This window comes from Amblyraja radiata, chromosome 30 (assembly GCF_010909765.2).
Source record: "Amblyraja radiata isolate CabotCenter1 chromosome 30, sAmbRad1.1.pri, whole genome shotgun sequence".
Taxonomy (NCBI): domain Eukaryota; kingdom Metazoa; phylum Chordata; class Chondrichthyes; order Rajiformes; family Rajidae; genus Amblyraja; species Amblyraja radiata.
This window is the reverse complement of record NC_045985.1, coordinates 27905551-27923603: the sequence shown is the minus strand read 5'-3', so window position 1 is coordinate 27923603 and position 18053 is coordinate 27905551. Positions and strand designations below refer to the sequence as shown.

At 49.3% G+C, this 18053-nt stretch overlaps 2 protein-coding genes across 2 annotated transcripts; one reads left to right on the top strand and one right to left on the bottom strand.

The window, feature by feature from the left end:
• The first annotated feature begins 666 nt into the window (after nucleotides 1–666).
• Nucleotides 667–1316, top strand: LOC116990215 (nuclear factor 7, brain-like). Its single transcript, XM_033047759.1, has one exon. The coding sequence runs from the start codon at nucleotides 744–746 to the stop codon at nucleotides 1269–1271; it is 528 nt and encodes a 175-aa protein (XP_032903650.1). The 5' UTR covers nucleotides 667–743; the 3' UTR covers nucleotides 1272–1316.
• A 1294-nt stretch (nucleotides 1317–2610) lies between these two features.
• LOC116990213 (butyrophilin-like protein 2) lies at nucleotides 2611–16567 on the bottom strand. The gene is made up of 7 exons (XM_033047757.1): nucleotides 16301–16567; nucleotides 14432–14539; nucleotides 9508–9624; nucleotides 8647–8982; nucleotides 5253–5537; nucleotides 2843–2881; nucleotides 2611–2749 (listed from the first exon to the last, which is right to left on the bottom strand). Exons 1-7 carry the CDS (start codon nucleotides 16332–16334, stop codon nucleotides 2715–2717), a joined length of 954 nt encoding a protein of 317 aa, XP_032903648.1. The 5' UTR covers nucleotides 16335–16567; the 3' UTR covers nucleotides 2611–2714.
• Between the last annotated feature and the right edge of the window lie 1486 nt (nucleotides 16568–18053).

Here is an 18053-nt window from a genome sequence, read left to right as displayed (position 1 = left end):
GGCATTGGAGACACAGGCCCCATGACCTACCCCTCCTCTGCCAGTCAAAGACACCAACATAGCACAGCACAGGTTTGTAGATGAATTGGCTTCTGTCAAAATTGTAAATGGTCCCTAGTGTGTGTAGGACAGTGTTGGTGTGCGGGGATCACTGCAGCATGGAATCGGTGGGCCAAAGGGTCTGTTCCCACTCTGTATCTCTAAAATCTGAAGTGGACCTTAATCCATTGAATCAAGGGATATTGAGAGAAGGAAGGAATGGCGATGCTGGCTCGATGGGCCGAATAGAAGAAAAAAAATTCATTCATCTTTCAGGGGAAAGATTAGGCCATTCTGCCTTTCCAGCCAGCACCACCATTCAATATGATCATGGCTTATCATCCAGAATCAGTTCCCCATTCCTGCTTTCTCCCCATATCCCTTGATTCCATTAGCCCTAAGATCTGTACTCTTTCTTGAAAACATCCAGTGAATTGGCCTCCACTGCCTTCAGTGGCAGAGAATTCCACAGATTCACAACTCTCTGGCTGAAAACGTTTTTCCTCATCCCAGTCCTAAATGGCCTGCCCCTTATTCTTAAACTGTGACCCCTGCATGGCCTCCTCCTGCACCTATTTCCTACGTTTCTGCGGACTAGTTGCCGGGTGAATTGTAGCACTCGCAGCCCGTCAGCGGGACCACATGCCCGGGGCAGCCGTGTGACATCTCCCCTTCTCCCCGCCCCAGTGCCCGCGTCGCTGAGCATGGACCCGGACACCGCCAACGCTTGGCTGGAGCTGCGGGCGGATCTGGCGGCCGCCGGACTGGGCGACAATTGCCGCCCTCTGGCCACCAACCCGCGGCGATTCGACCCTTCGCCCTGCGTGCTGGCCAGCGAGGGCATCGAGGGCGGTCGCCACTACTGGGAGGTGGAGGTCGGAGACAAGACGGAGTGGGCGCTGGGGGTGGCGAGGGAGACGGCCGAGAGGAAGGGTCACCTCACTCTCTCCCCCCAGGACGGCTACTGGGCCGTGTGGCTACGCCGGGGGGTGGATTACCGGGCGCTCACCTCGCCCCCAACCCGCCTGCTCGCCGCCCTCCGCCCTGCCCGGCTGGGGGTGTATGTGGACTACGAGGCCGGGCAAGTCTCCTTCTACAATGCCCACGACATGTCCCACCTCTACACCTTCTCCGCCGCCTTCACCGAGAAGATCTACCCCTTCTTCAGCCCGGGGCTCCGGGACGGGGGCGAGAACCGGGCCCCGCTCACCCTGTTCCAACTGCGGCTGTAGACTGTTTCTTCCACCCGGCCCGGGACACCGGTCTACAAGGAGGCCTCATCCCCGGGAGACGGGGGATGCATTGTGATAGCAGTTCTGCAGTTGTACAGAGCCCTAGTGAGACCACACCTGGAGTATTGTGTGCAGTTTTGGTCCCCTAATTTGAGGAAGGACATTCTTGCTATTGAGGGAGTGCACCGTAGGTTTACTAGGTTAATTCCCAGGATGGCGGGACAGTCATATGCTGAGAGAATGGAGCCGCTGGGCTTGTACACTCTGATGTTTAGAAGGATGAGAGGCAATCTCATTGAAACATATAAGATTGTTAAGGGCTTGGACACGCTAGAGGTAGGAAGCATGTTCCTGATGTTGCGGGAGTCCAGAACCAGGGACACAGTTTAAGAATAAGGAGTAAGCCATTTAAAACGGAGACGAGGAAACACTTTTTCTCACAGAGAGTGGTGAGTCTGTGGAATTCAGTCAGAGGGCGGTGGAGGCAGGTGCACTGGATGCTTTCAAGAGAGAGCTAGATACTCTGGCGTGGGGCCCCCTTACTTGCGGGCCCAATTGGGAGCAATCGGTCCAGTCGGCTTAAGGCCGGCCCTGCCGAGGTACAGGGGAAAGCTTTGTTTTGCGTGCTGTCCATACAGATTAAATAATACATGAATACAATTAGTTCAAACACAAGTACAATAGGTAGACCAAAGGGGAAGATACAGAGTGCAGAATATATGTGTATGAAGGAACTGCAGGTGCTGCGTTACACTGCAGATAGCCACAAAATGCTGCAGTAGCTCAGCGGGACAGGCAGCATCTCTGGAGAGAAGGAATGGGTGACATTTTGGATCGACACCCTCTCTCAGAGTCTGTAGTAGGGCCTCGACCCGAAACGTTACCCTGTCCTTCTCTCCAGCGATGCTGCCTGTCCCGCTGAATGCAGTACACAGTTCTCAGCATTGTAGAGCACCAGCTCCAGAGACAAAGTCCAATGTCCGCAGTGGGGTAGAGGTGAATCGGACAGTACCCTAGCTTATGGAAGGGCCGTTCAGAAGCCTGATAACACTGGGGAAGAAGCTGTTCCTGAGTCTGGTGGTGCGCGCTTTCAAGCTTCTGTACATTCTGCTGGACGGGAGCGGGGAGAAGAAGGAATGACCGGGGTGGGACAGGGACAAGTCTTTAATGATGTTGGCTGCTTTCCTGAAGCAGCATGAAGTGTAGATGGAGTCGATGGTGGGGAGTGTGGTCTGTGTGACAGACTGGGCTACATTTACAACTCTCTGCAGCTTCTTGCTGTCTTGGGCCGAGCTGTTCCCAAACCAAGCTGTGATGCATCCCGACAGTGTGTTTTCTGTGGTGGATCTGTAGACTTTTGCAAGATTTACTGGAGAAATGCTGAATTTCTCGGTCTCTCAGTCTCCTTTCTTCAGTTTCCCGACACCCTTTGCCCCCCCTGGTTCACTCTCCCGGGCACTCTAGGGGTTTGGTGCAGTCTGCGAGTGAGAGAGGAAGGCAAGGGTTACTGCTGTCTGATCGGGGGAACATAATCATGAAATAACGACATATCTTACAGTGAGACGTCTTACCGGTTTCCCCCACACGGACCTGAGCTCGACGGAGCAAATCTGCAAAGGACAAGAAAGACATTTTAGTTTAGAGATACAGCGCGGAAACAGGCCCTTCGGCCCACCGAGTCCGCACCGACCAGCGATCCCCGCACATTAACACTATCCAACACACACGGAACACACATCCAGTGCCATCCTCTTCACTGTCGTGTGCTGGAGCAGCAGAGTTGCATTCATGGGACGTGGCCTTGGAGGGGAGGATGCTCTTCAAACAGCGGAGTGCCCTGTACAATACAGCTCACACCCTCCTGAGAAACACCTTCAGCAATTGTGAAGAAGGGTCTCAAACCGAAACATCACCCATTGCTTCTCTCCAGGGATGCTGCCTGTCCTGCTGAGTTACTCCAGCATTTTGTGTTTACCTTCAGCAACAGACTAGTTCCAACAAGATGCAGGATTGAACACCACAGGAGATCCTTCTTCCTGTGGCGATCAAACTGTACATGACCTCCCCATTCTGTCATGGCGTAGACTGAGACTGACTCCTCTCCCCCACCCCACCCCCCCCCCCCCCCCCCCCCCCTCCACCCCAATCTTTGCACATCCCCCAAGCCTTTCCACTCGTCACTTTAATTTCATGTGTTGTGAATTCTGTGTTTTTATGACTATTAGCAGATGAATTTCCCTCCTGGTATAAATAAAGTTCTATCTATCATCATATCGTATTATACAAAGTCAATTAACCTACAAACCTGTATGTCTTTGGAGTGTGGGGGAAACCGGAGCTCCCGGAGAAAACCCACGCGGTTACGGGGAGAACATACAAACTCCGTACAGACAGCATCCGTGGTCAGGATACCACTCTTTGCCTTCTGCCAGCCAGCTCATTTACTATCCATGCTAGAACCTTGCCTCTGATAGATGTTAGATGTGGCCCTTGTAGCTAAAGGGATGAGAGGGTATGGAGAGAAGGCAGATATAGGATACTGAGTTGGATGATCAGCCATGATCATATTGAATGGCGGTGCAGGCTCGAAGGGCCGAATGGCCTACTCCTGCACCTATTTTCTATGTTTCTATGATAACATGGGCTCCTGACTTGTTTCGCAGCCTCACCTGCACCACCTTTTCAAAGGCCTTCTGGAAATCCAGGTTGACAACATCCACTGTTGACTGAATGATGGTCTCGGCGAGAAATGTCACCCATTCCTTCACTCCAGAGATTCTGCTTGTCCCGCTGAGTTACTCCAGCAGTTTGTGTTACTCCAGCATTGTACCTGAGTTGGAACTGCCCGAGAATGACTCTGGATGCCTGGATTGGGAACATTCTAGTTCCTGCTAGGAAGAAGCAGGACATGTGGGGACTGGAGCAGTAATCTAGACATTGGGACTGTTCATAGTTTCAAGGAGCAGAATTAGACCATTCGTCCCATCAACGGATATGAGGGATATGGACCAAATGCTGGCATGTGGGATTAGTGTAGCTGGGACATTATTGGCCGGTGTGGGCAACTTTGGCCGAAGGGCCAGTTTCTACACTGTATCACTCCATGACTGTAAGTCTACTCTGCCATTCAATCATGGATGATCTATTTTTCCCTCTCAACCCCATGCTCCTGCCTTCTCCCCATAACCCTTGACACCCGTGCTAATCAAGAATCTGTTAAACACCACCTTAAAAATATCCATTGACTTGGCCTCCATAGATTCACTGAATTCTATGGCAATGAATTCCACAGATTCACCACCCTCTGACTAAATACATTTCTCCTCATCCCCTTTCTAAAGGTAGATAGACACAAAAAACTGGACTAAATCAGCGGATCAGACATCATCTCTGAAGAAAAGATACAGGTGACGTTTCAGGTCGAGTCAATAGACAATAGACAATAGGTGCAGGAGTAGGCCATTCGGCCCTTCGAGCCAGCACCGCCATTCAATGTGATCATGGCTGATCATCCCCAATCAGTACCCCGTTCCTGCCTTCTCCCCATATCCCCTGACTCCGCTATTTTCAAGAGCCCTATCTAGCTCTCTCTTGAAAGCATCCAGAGAATCTGCCTCCACCGCCCACTGAGGCAGAGAATTCCACAGACTCACCACTCTCGGGGAGAAAAAGTGTTTCCTCGTCTCCATTCTAAATGGCTTACTCCTCATTCTTAAACTGTGGCCCCTGGTTCTGGACTCCCCCAACATCGGGAACATGTTTCCTGCCTCTAGCGTGTCCAAGCCCTTAACAATCTTATATGTTTCATTCAGATACCCTCTCATCCTTCTAACTCCAGAGTGTACAAGCCCAGCTGCCCCATTCTCTCAGCATATGGCAGTCCCGCCATCCCGGGAATTAACCTTGTAGCTGAGTTACTCCAGCTTTTTGTGTCTATCTCTGATCCACTCTATCCACATCTAGCCTTTCACTGTTGTTCACCTGAGGTGCGTGCGGCCGACACCATCTTGACGTTGGTCACCGTGTTGCGGGCGATGCAGATAACAGAGTCCGGCACGTCGTGGTGGGCCCAGTACTGGATCTCCAGGCCATACAGACCCCCCTCGCCCCTGGTCCTGCTCACGTTCGACCGCGGCAACAGGCTGGTCCCGTCACTGCTCTTCCACACCAGGGTGGGCTCAGGGAACCACCCGCCCGATCGACAGCTGTAGAGGAGGGTGGAGTCGCTGAGACACTCGACTGAGATGATGGGCTTCGTCCCAAGAGCTGCAATCCAAGGGGGACATAAGGTCATTAGATCATGAGTGATACGAACAGAATTAGGCCATTCGGCCCATCATGTCTACTCTGCCATTCAATCATGGCTGATCTATCTCACATGTCCCTTGGGCAGCTTACAGCCCAGTGGTATGAATATTGATTATCTCACTTCAGGTAGCCCCAGCATTCCCTCCCTCTCCCTCCACCCCCCCCCCCCCACCCCCACCCAAGTCGCACCAGCTTCTTGTTCTCATCCAACAAACAGCTAACAATGTCCGTTTTCCTTTATCATCATCACTTTTTTGCATAACTTTCATTCATTGTTCTTTATCTCCACATCATCATTGATATCTCACATTTCCCTTATCACTAACCAGTTTGAAGAAGGGTCTCGCCCCGAAACGTTACCCATTCCTTCTCTCCAGAGATGCTCGTTGAATTACTCCAGCTTTTAAGTGTCTATCTTCAGTTTAAACCAGTATCCGCAGTTTCTTCCTACACATGCATTTAGTTTAGTATATCTCTCCCTCCTAACCCCATTCTCCTGCCTTCTCCTCATAACCCCCGATACCCGTACTAATCAAGAATCTGCCAATCTGCAACTTAAAAATATCCATTGACTTGGCCTCCACAACTTTCTGTGGCAATGAATTCCACAGATTCACCACCCTCTGACAAAAGAAATCCCTCCTCATCTCCTTCCTAAAGTAACGTCCTTTATATCTGAGGCTATGAGGAGGGATCAGTGGGAAGGAGCTAGCATGAACTTAACGCTCTCTCCCGAACCTTTGCGACATCCTAAAGCAACTAAGCTCTGCCCAGGACCACATGACATCGCAGAGAGTTGTGGATGTTCCCCGGTCCATCACATCCACCAGACTCCCCACCATCAACCCTATCCACACTTCATGATGCCTCGGGAAAGCAGCCAACATTGGAGACCCTCGGACTATCCTGGGCGTGCATATTTCTGAAGATTTTTCCTGGTCCCAGCACACTGATGCAATTATAAAGAAAGCACATCAGTGCCTCTACTTCCTGAGAAGATTATGGAGAGTCGGTATATCAAGGAGGACTCTCTCTAACTTCTACAGGTGCACAGTAGAGAGCATGCTGACCGGTTGCATCATGGCTTGGTTCCACAACTCGAGCGTCCAGGAGCGGAAAAGTATGCAGAAAGTTGTGACCACTGCCCAGTCCATCATCGACTCTGACCTCCCCACCATCGAAGGGATCTATCGCAGTCGCTGCCTCAAAAAGGCTGCCACAATCATCAAGGACACACACCATCCTGGCCACACACTCATCTCTCCGCTACCATCAGGTAGAAGGTACAGGAGCCTGAAATCTGTTACATCCAGGTTCAGGAACAGCTGCTTCCCCACAGCCATCAGGCTATTAAACTCGCCATCAAACAGACTGTAACAGCCTATTGCACTTTATCTGTTTATTTATGTGTAACTGTACTGTTCTGTATTTATGCCAACAATATTCTGTTGTGCTGCAACAAGCAAGAATTTCATTGTCCTATCTGGGACACATGACAATAAACTCTCTTGACTCGTGACTATCTTTGATCAGACTTTACTGGCTTTACCTTGGGCTAAAGGTTATTCATGTTATTCCATTGATCACATATGTGTACACTGTGAATAGCTCGACGGTAATCATGTATTATCTTTCTGCTGACTGTTTTGTACGCAACAAAAGCTTTTCACTGTAACTCGGTACACCTGACAATAAACTAAACTAAGCTTAACATATTCAAGCTAAACATGTGCTACAATGCTGAGAACTATATTCTGCACTCTTCCCCTTTGATCTATCTGTCATACATGAGTTTGACGATTGTTGTTAGAAACATAGAAAATAGGTGTAGTCCTTCGAGCCAGCAGTCCTTCGAGCCATTCAGTCCTTCGAGCCAGCACCGCCATTCATTGTGATCATGGCTGATCATCCCCTATCAATAACCCGTGCCTGCCTTCTCCTCATATCCTTTGACTCCACTAGCCCCTAGAGCTCTATCTAACTCTCTTAAATCCATCCAGTGATTTGGCCTCCACTGCCCTCTGTGGCAGGGAATTCCACAAATTCACAACTCTCTGGTTGAAATTTTATTTTCTCACCTCAGTCTTAAATGGCCTCCTCTTTATTCTAAGACTGTGGCCCCTGGTTTTGGACTCGCCCGACATTGGGAAAAATTTTCCTGCATCTAGCTTGTCCAGTCCTTTTATAATTTTATAGGTTTCTATAAGATATCCTCTCACCCTTCTAAACTCCAGTGAATACAAGCCTAGCCTTTTCAACCTTTCCTCATATGACAGTCCCACCATCCCAGGGATCAATCTCATGAACCTACGCTGCACTGCCTCAATCACAAGGATGTCCTTCCTCAAATTAGGATACCAAAACTGTACACAATACTCCAGATGTGGTCTCACCAGAGCCCTATACAACTGCAGAAGAACCTCTTTACTCCTATACTGAAATCCTCTTGTTATGAAGGCCAACATTCCATGAGCTTTCTTCACTGCCTGCTGTACCTGCACGCCAACTTTCAGTGACCGGTGTACAAGGACACCCAGGTCTCGCTGCACCTCCCCCTTGCCTAACCTAACCCCATTGAGATAATATGTGCAGTATTATCTGATCTGCATGGATTGCATGCTAAACATGCTCAACTAAACAATATTCCCTTTACCCTGTACCTATACACTGTGGACGGTTTGATGTAATCATGTATTGTCTTTCCGCTGACTGGAGCAACAAAAGCTTTTCACTGTACCTTGGGACACGTGACAATAAAGTAAATTAAAATTCGCCCCCTCCCCCCTTCCTTCCCCCCTCCACGCCCCTGCCCAGGACCCTGCTCTCATGGTTTTCCCGAGTTTAGTTTAGTTTAGTTTAGAGATACAGCAGAGTAACAGGCCCTTCAGCCCACCGAGTAGGTGATAGGATGGTTCATTTGTCTGATAACAGCTGGGAACAGCTGACACCCGTACTAATCAAGTATCTATCTATCTCTGCCTTGCATATATCCATTGCCGTGCCCTTCCCTGCCTTTTGTGCCACGGTGGGAGCTGGTAAAACCGGGGATTGTTGGCGATTGCCTTACCGACCACGCTGAGATCCATCAGTGCGGCGCTGGAGTGCCTGCCGGTGAAGATGGTGCACTGGTACCTGCCAGCATCGGTCACTCTGACTCTGTCCAGCCGCAGGGACAGGTCTCTGGCCTCTCGCTGACTGTCCAGCAGCCAGGCCCCCTCCCGGTAGCCCCGGCACCCTCCCCCATCCTCTCCACACGCCAGGATCACATCTCTTGTCCGCAGGTTCCTCCACTCCAGCCCCAGGCTCCCGGCCTGTGTGTAGGTCACCGCCCGGCATCGCAGCACCACGCTGTCTCCCGGCACGGCCACGGTGGGTCCGTCTGTACCCACTGCCCGCAGCGGCTCTAGGCCAGAGGGACAGGGATACAGGTCAACATGCACACTATGTACTCCACCCCCACTCAAACCCCAGCCCACCCACCCCCCCACTGAACCCCCATCCCACCCACCCATTCAAACCCCCATCCCCCCACCCACTCAAACCCCATCCCACCTGCAGCCCACTGAACCCCCATCCCACCCACCCACTCAAACCCCATCCCACCCACCCTCAAGCCCCATCCCCCCACCCCCCCCACTGAACCCCCATCCCCCCACCCCCCTACTGAACCCCCATCCCCCACCCACCCACTGAACCCCCATCCCACCTACCCACTCAAACCCCATTACACCCACCCACCCTCAACCCCCATCCCCCCACCCCCCCCACTGAACCCCCATCCCCCCACCCCCCTACTGAACCCCCATCCCACCCACCCACTCAAACCCCCATCCCCCCACCCACCCACTGAACCTCCATCTCAGCCACAGCCCATATCCTCATCCCACCCCCAATGAACTCCCATCCCATCCACCCTCTGCAAACTCACCTGGGCAGGAGGAACCCCAGTAGCAGAACAGCATTGTTGGTGCCAGTATCATCACCTGTAGCAGAAGCTCCAGTGCCAGGCTGCCCCTCCCCTCACACCCTGGCCCCTCACACCCTCCTGTCAATGTGCAGAATGACACCGAGTGTTAGTGAAGCCAGTCCTGTATCTCTAAACACAACTAAACTAGGACTAAGGAAATTCTCTTCAGTGACTCAAACTGATTTCTACAGATGCACCACAGAAAACACACAGAGTTGGCACATGCGCCACATATGTACATTGTGCATCACAGCTTGGTTAGACTGCAAGAGAGTTGTGGACGCAGCCCAGCCCGTCACACAGACCACACTCCCCACCATCGACTCCACCTAGACTTCACGCTGCCTCGGGAAAACAGCCGACATCATCAAAGACTTGTCCTTGTCCCATTCCTTCTTCTCCCCGCTCCCGTCCGTACAGGTGGCCCACAGAGCCTGCACGGACATGATGGGCCGAAGGGCCTGTTTCTGGCCTGGATCACTCTGTGACTCCGTGAGAAACAAGTGACTCACTCATATGAAGCAGCCCATCAGTAGGATCGCTCAACACTTTAACGCCTCCTCCCATTCCCACACTGACCCTTCTGTCCTGGGCCTCCTCCATTGTCAGAATGAGGCCTCAATTGGAGGAACAGCATCTCATATTTCACTTGGACAGCTTACACCCCAGTGGTATGAATATTGACTTCTCTAACTTCAAGTAACCCCAGCATTCCCTCTCTCTCCATCCCTCCCCCTTCCCAGTTCTCCGACCACTGACCATCCTCGATTACATTTTATCTCAGTTTGCCTCGTTGTTACCTTCTCCCAGATAACAACGATCTATTCTACATTATCCTTGATCTCCATCTCATGTGATGTCTCCTAGTCATAGCGCGATACAGTGTGGAAACAGGCCCTTCAGCCCAAAGTGCCCACACCGACCAACATGTCCCAGCTACACTAGTCCCACTTCCCTGCGTCTGTCCTATCCGTGTACCTATCTAACTGTTTCTTAAACAATGGGGATAGTCCCAGCCTCAACCACCTCCTCTGGCAGCTTGTTCCATACACCCACCACCCTTTGTGTGAAAAATTTACCCCTCGGATTCCTTTCCAAGTGGTAAAATCTTTTCCCCTTCACCTTGAATCTATGTTCTCTGGTCCTTGATTCCCCTTCTCTGGGTAAAAGACTGTGCATCCACCAGATCTATTCCTCTCATGATTTTATACACCTCTATAAGATTCCCCCTCATCCTCCTGCGCTCCATGGAATAGAGACCCAGCCTACTCAACCCTATAGCTCACACCCTCTAGTCCTGGCAACATTCTTGTAAATATTGTCTCAACCCTTTCAAGCTTGACAATATCTTTCCTATAACATGGTGCCCAGAACTGAACACAATATTCTAAATGCGGTCTCACCAACGTCTTATACAACTGCAACATAACCTCCCAACTTCTATACTCAATACTCTGATTGATGAAGGCCAAAGTGCCAAAAGCCTTTTTGACTACCTTATCTACCTACGACTCGACTTTTAAGGAACCATACACCTGCACCTGATCCCTCTGCTCTACAACACTACCCAGAGGCTACCATTTACAGTGTTGGTCCTGCCCTTGTTAGAGGCCCCAAAATGCAACACCCTCACACTTCTCTGTATTCCATCAACCATTCCTCCGCCCACCTGGCCAATCGATCCAGATCCTGCTGCAATCATTCACAACCATCTTCACTATCTGCAAAACCACTCACTATTGTATCATCAGCAAACTTGCAAATCTTGCCCTGTATGTTCTCATCCAAATCATTGATGTAGATGACAAACAGTAACGGGCCCAGCACCGAACCCTGAGGCACACCACCAGACACAGGCCTCCAGTCTGTGAATAAACCTTCCACCATCACCCTCTGCTTCCTTCCATGGAGCCAATTTGCTATCCATTCAGCTATCTCTCCTTGGATCCCATGCGATCTAACCTTCCAGAGCAGCCTACCATGCGGAACCTTGTCGAACGCCTTACTGAAATCCATGTACACAACATCTACAGCTCTGCCCTCATCGGTCACGTCTTCAAAAAACTGAATCAGATTTGTGAGACACGACCTCCCACGTACAAAACCAAGCTGACTATCCCTAATCAGCCTTTGCCCATCCAAATGCCAGTATAACCTATCCCTCAGAATACTCTCCAGTAACTTACCAAGTACAGATGTTAAGCTCATCGGCCTGTAGTTCCCAGCATTTTCCCTGCAGCCCTTCTTGAAAAGAGGCATAACATTCCCACCCTCAAGTCTTCCGGCACCTCTCCTGTATTTAAGTTTGACTCTTAAATTTCAACCAGGACTCCGCAATTTCCTCTCTAGTTTCCCGCAATGTCCTTGGATATATCTGATCAGGCCCTGGAGATTTGTCTACCTTCATACACGATAGTACCTTCAGTACTTCGACGGAACACTGTCTGCTCTGAAGACACTTCCATTGACTGCCTCAAGTTCCTCTGTCCTACTGTTTTTCTCCTCGGTAAATACAGAGGAGAAATACTCATTGAAGACCTTGCCCATCTCCTGTGGTTCCACATAGAGGTGACCGCTTTGATTCCTAAGAGGTCCCCCTCTCTCTCCAGTTACCCTTTTCTTGTTTTCTAGTTTTCACACCTCAGGGGCCTGTCCTACTGTACGAGGTCATTCACGAGTTCTCCCGAGTTTCCCCAGATTCGAACTCGGAGAATTACGGTAATAGCCGTTCGGAGGTACTCGGGGTTCTCGTGGACATTTTTCACAGTGCAGAAAAAACTTCACGAGTTACCACGTTTCCCGAGTCCCTGCCATTAGCGTTACGAGCCGCTACGAGACGACCACGAGCTCCAACGTAGCCGCTACGTACATTCTACGTATTTACCACAAGTTTGATTTTTTTTAACCTGGGAGATCTCTTGAATGACCTCGTACAGTGGGACAGGCCTTTATTAACACATAATATATTGATATTATTTTGGAGATTGGGGGAAAGAAACGTTTCAGAAATTGGTCTGACAGCCATCTGCTGGTAGCAACTTATAACTACATCAGGATAACCGACCACTCAATGTTAACATCACCTCATATTCCACATGGGTAGTTTACAACAGGGGCGGGAATCCATGTTTTGAGATGTGCGGGTCGATCCCCCCCATTTTTTTTGTAATCCGTATTTTAAAACCCGGTGAAATGTCTGCTTTCCGCGAGGCAGTGGGGGTGGGACTGATGATTCAGCGCGATCATTGGAGGAGGGAGGAGTCGGTCAGAGGCGGAAGTAAGGGGGGGTGGGACTGAGGATAGAGCTCGTTGATTGGAGATGTAGCACAGACCTGCGCCTCATCCACAGCCAGGATCGATCCCGGCACTCCGGCGCTGTCCCGTCCCCACCCGAGTGCCCCCCCCCCCCACGGGTGGCCAGAGACGTTGGGGTCAGATGGGAGCTGTGCCCCCAGGCCCACAGCCAGCGCAGAGAAGCAGCGCTAAACCCAGCTCAACTTTGCCTGTCCCGCCAGGTTAACATACAGCCCCGCCTGGACTTGCAGGAAATATAGTCCAGGTTTACAGCCAGCGCGGAGAAGCAGCGCTGGTGTCCCATCAGTCCATGCAGGGCTGTAGGTTAACCCGACGAGACAGGCAGAGTTGAGCTGCATTTAGTGCTGGATTGAGCCTCCGAAGCCTCGCGCATGTGTGTGATTGTGTGCATTCGCGCGCGGCCGCCAAGAAATTGTGTCCCCCCGTCCCCTCCATATTTTGATAGCGATTTCCGTACCTGGCTACAACCTAACCTTATCAACATTAAAATCTCCAGTTTTAGGTAGTAAACCTACAAACATCAAAGTCTGCTAGGTATGAAGTGTTTTTAAGCAATTTTGGTTTTGGATATATTTCTTATTCTGAATAAAGTTTAATTTTTAATTAATGTTTTTAAACTTTGCGGCGCCCTTTATGTAGCGACTCTTTGCATACCCAGGGTATGCAAAACTAAGGGTTTTACTGTGACTTCATGTGATAGGAGCAAAATTAGACCATTCAGCCCACCAAGTCTACTCCGCCATTCAATCATGGATAATCTATCACTCCCTCCTAACCCCATTCTTCTGCCTTCTCCCATTAACCGCTGACACCCGAACAAATCAACAATCTAACTATCTCTGCCTTAAAAATATTGACTGATTTGGCCTCCTCTGCTTTCCATGGTAGATTCCACAGATTCACCACCATCTGACTAAAGACATTCTTCCTCCTCTCATTCCTAAAGGGACGTCCTTTAATTCTGAGGCTGTGCTCTCTAGTCTTTGACTTTTCCACTAGTGGAAACATCCTCTCCACATCAACTCTGTCCAAGCCTCTGCCTTTCACTATTTGGTTAGTTGCCGGACTCGTCACTTGTGGCAATAAAGTATTCGATGGATCAACTGGGTTTGTATTCACTGGAATTTAGAAGGATGAGAGGGTATCTTATAGAAACATGTAAAATTCTTAAAGGATTGGTTAGGCGAGATGCTTGAAAAAATGTTCCCTAAATGTTGGGGGAGTCCAGAACCAGGGGTTACAGTTTAAGAATAAAGGGTAGGCCATTTAGGACTGAGATGAGGAAAAACTTTTTCACCCAGAGACTTGTGCATCAGTGGAATTCTCTGCTACAGAAAGCAGTGGAGGCCAATTCACTGGATGTTTTCAAGAGAGAGTTAGATATCACTCTTAGGGCTAACGGAATCAAGGGATATGGGGAAAAAGCAGGAACGGGGTACTGATTCTGGATGATCAGCCATGATTATATTGAGTAGCGGTGCTGGCTTGAAGGGCAGAATGCACCTATTTTCTGTGTTTCTATTCTCTCATTCATTCAAAAAACATGCTCTGTCATTTCTTCCGTACTTACTTTTACGAGATATAACCCAGGTCGTCATGCTGACCATGATCACAGCTACTGTCAGGACATCCCAAGTCTGAGCTGACCAGGTTGAGATACCTGTGGGTATCAATCGTCCTGTAAAACACGCAGACCCATAGAGTCAGAGACCTGCTCCGCTGAGAACAGCCACACACAGACAATCGTTCCCGCAGTCCCCACATACCTATAAACATAGAAATATATAACTTTGTGGGGAAAGGTAAGGACTTTTCACATCATTGGGCTCTGGGGTGTGTTGTAGAGCAGATAGTGAAGATGGTTGTGAAAAATTGTAGTAGAATATTGATCGATTGACCAGGTGGGCTGTGGAATGGTTGATGGGATTTAACACAGGGAAATGGGAGGTGTTGCATTTCAGGAAGTCTAACATGGGCAGGACCTACACAGTGAATGGTAGGGCTCGGGGAGTGTTGTAGAGCAGAGGGATCTATGAGTGAAGGTGCATGGTTCCTTGATGGTGGAGTCACAGGTAGACAGGGTGGTCAAAAAGGCTTTTGGCTCATTGGCTCATAGGTTCAAGGTGAAGGGGAAAAGATTCAATGAGAATCTGAGGGCAGTTGTATAGGGCTCTGGTGAGACCACATCTGGAGCATTGTGTACAGTTTTGGTCTCCTAATTTGAGGAAGAACATCCTTGTGATTGTGCAGTGTAGGTTCACGAGATTGATCCCTGGGATGGCGGGACTGTCATATAAGGAAAGACGAGGCTTGTATTCACTGGAGTTTAGAAGGATGAGGGGGTTTCTTATAGAAACATATAAAATTATAAAAGGACTGGACAAGCTAGATGCAGGAAAAATGTTCCCAATGTTGGGCGAGTCCAGAACCAGGGGCCACAGTCTTATAATAAAGAGGAGGTCATTTAAGACTGAGGTGAGAAAAAACCTTTTCACCCAGAGAGTTGTGAATTTATGGAATTCCCTGCCACAGAGGGCAGTGGAGGCCAAATCACTGGATAGATTTAAGAGAGAGTTAGATAGAGCTCTAGGGGCTAGTGGAGTCAAGGGATATGGGGAGAAGGCAGGCACGGGTTATTGATATGGGACGATCAGCCATGATCACAATGAATGGCGGTGCTGGCTCGAAGGGCCGAATGGCCTCCTCCTGCACCTATTTTCTATGTTTCTATGTTTCTATGAGGGGTAACTTTTTCGCACAAAGGGTGGTGAGTGTATGTAACGAGCTGCAACAGGAGGTAGTTGAGGCAGGGACAATCCCAATGTTTAAGAAACAGTTGGACAGGTACATAGATAGGACAGGTTTAGTGGGATATGGGCCAAACGCAGGCAGGTAGATGGGACATGTTGGTCGGCGTGGGCAAGTTGGGCTGAAGGTCGTGCTCCCATGGTGTAGGACTATGACTAAATATAAACATAAAACACTGTGGGGAAAGGTAAGGACTTTTCACATCATCAATAACTTGCTGGTCTCAGATCAGTAAAATGGACACACAAATGATTGGAGGGGAGCTAATATTATCCCACTTTTTAAGAAAGGAGGGAGAGAGAAAGGAGAGAGGAGGGAGAAAGAAAGGAGGGAGAGAGAAAGGAGAGAGGAAAATCCTGGAGTTGATTATCAAACATGTAATAGCAGCACATTTAGATAGCAGTAACAGGATTGGTCCATGTCAGTATGGATTTACGAAGGAGAAATCATGCTTGACAAATCTTCTGGAATTTCTTCAGGATGTAACAAATAAAATGGACAAGGAAGAGCCAGTGGATGTCGTGTACTTGGACTTTCAGAAAGCATTTGATAAGGTCCCACACAAATTAGTGGGCAAAATTAGAGCACATGGTATAGACATGGAGGGTAGGGTATAGACATGGAGACTCACCAGGAACATCGCTGGGGAAACCCACCGCGTTCATCCCGAGACCCGCTGTAGCCCTGACACCGACTGACCGACCCCGTCACCAGCACACGCCCGCCCGCCCACACACTCACGGTTCACAGTGGGGCAGTGACTAACACACACACACTCACACTCGCGCACACGCAGACTCACAAACACACACACGTAACACCCACTCCCTCTCACACACACAGTAACGGGCGTACATACACAAACACTCACTCTTCTCACACACACACACGCACTTTCTCTCACACACTCTTTCTCTCACACACACACAGACCAGTAACTACCGCACACACACACACACACACTCCCTCTCACACACAAACACACACTCACACAATCTCTCTTACACGCAAATGCGCACACACACACATTCACCCACAAACAAATGCACACTCACACACACTCACCCACAACCAAAAACACACACACACACACTCACTGACAGACACAAACACACTCACCTCAGTAACTGGCGCGCATGCACACACACACAGACACTAGTAACTGGCACGCATGCACACACACACAGACATGAACACACACACACACACACACAGACACTAGTAACTGGCACGCATGCACACACACACAGACACACACACACACACACACACACAGAGGCATCAATAACCAGTGCTGACAAAGCAAGCTGCCAGTGTTTCACTGACTCACTATCCCTTTGGGCATGTCTGTGAGTTTACATCACGCCCTGTTCCCACCCAACCCACAGTGAGACGAGTCCTCACAAATAAACCACAAGATTACATTCCACACGCCCAGAAATCAAATGGGAATTAAATAAAATCCCCAAATGGAGACACAGGCAACTGGAGATGCTGAAATCCTAGGCAATACACAAAGTGCTGGAGGAACTTGGCGGGCCAGGCAGCATCTGTGGAGGGAATGGGCAGACAAGTATTTAATTGTCAAATGTACTGGGACTGGATCAATTAGGGCTGGAGGGAGGAGGGCTTATTAAAACAGATGATTTTTCCTGTAATAATAATTCATGTAATTATTGGTATGTACATGATATTGTGACAGGCATTTAATGTTGGTGCCAGAATATAGTTTCAACACCGTTGTGCAATCAGATGGAGGGAGCATCTAGATATGTCTAGACAGTTCAGTGGTGGTGTGATTAATATGCCCTGTATAGGTAGGAACTGCAGATGCTGGTTTAAACCAAACATAGACACACAAAGCTGGATTAACTCAGCGGGACAGGCAGCATCTCTGGAGAGAAGGAATGGGCGACGTTTCGGGTCGAAGCCCTTCTTCAGACTAATTAAGATGCCTTTCTGTTTGTGAAGGAAGTTTTGGAACAGAGGTATGTTGTTTATTCATGGTTAGATATACAAAAGATCCATTTTTGGGACGTCTGTTTTGCTTCAGTGTTTGTATTTCTATATTCACATATAGGGAGAGGGTGAGTAGGCTGGGTCTCTATTCCTTCGAGCGCAGGAGGATGAGGGGTGATCTTATAGAGGTGTATAAAATCATGAATCGGGTATATGCACAGAATCTCTTGCCCACAGTAGGGGAATCGAGGACCAGAGGACATAGGTTCAAGGTGAAGGGAAAAAGATTTAATAGGAATCTGAGGGGTAACATTTTCACACAAAGGGTGGTGGGTGTATGGAACGAGCTGCCAGAGGAGGTAGTTGAGGCTGGGAATATCCCAACATTTAAGAAACAGTTAGACAGGTACATGGATAGGACATGT

What these genes read in the sequence shown, in the direction of transcription:
- LOC116990215 (XM_033047759.1), top strand. Translation starts at nt 744, where the DNA reads ATGGACCCGGACACCGCCAACGCTTGGCTGGAGCTGCGGGCGGATCTG.
- LOC116990213 (XM_033047757.1), bottom strand. Translation starts at nt 16,334, where the DNA reads ATGAACGCGGTGGGTTTCCCCAGCGATGTTCCTG. An exon ending in TTTCCCCAGCGATGTTCCTG is followed by an intron (nt 14,540 to 16,300) that starts GTGAGTCTCCAT and finishes CGTGTTTTACAG; the next exon opens with GACGATTGATACCCACAGGT. An exon ending in CTGGGGTTCCTCCTGCCCAG is followed by an intron (nt 8,983 to 9,507) that starts GTGAGTTTGCAG and finishes CCTCTGGCCTAG; the next exon opens with AGCCGCTGCGGGCAGTGGGT.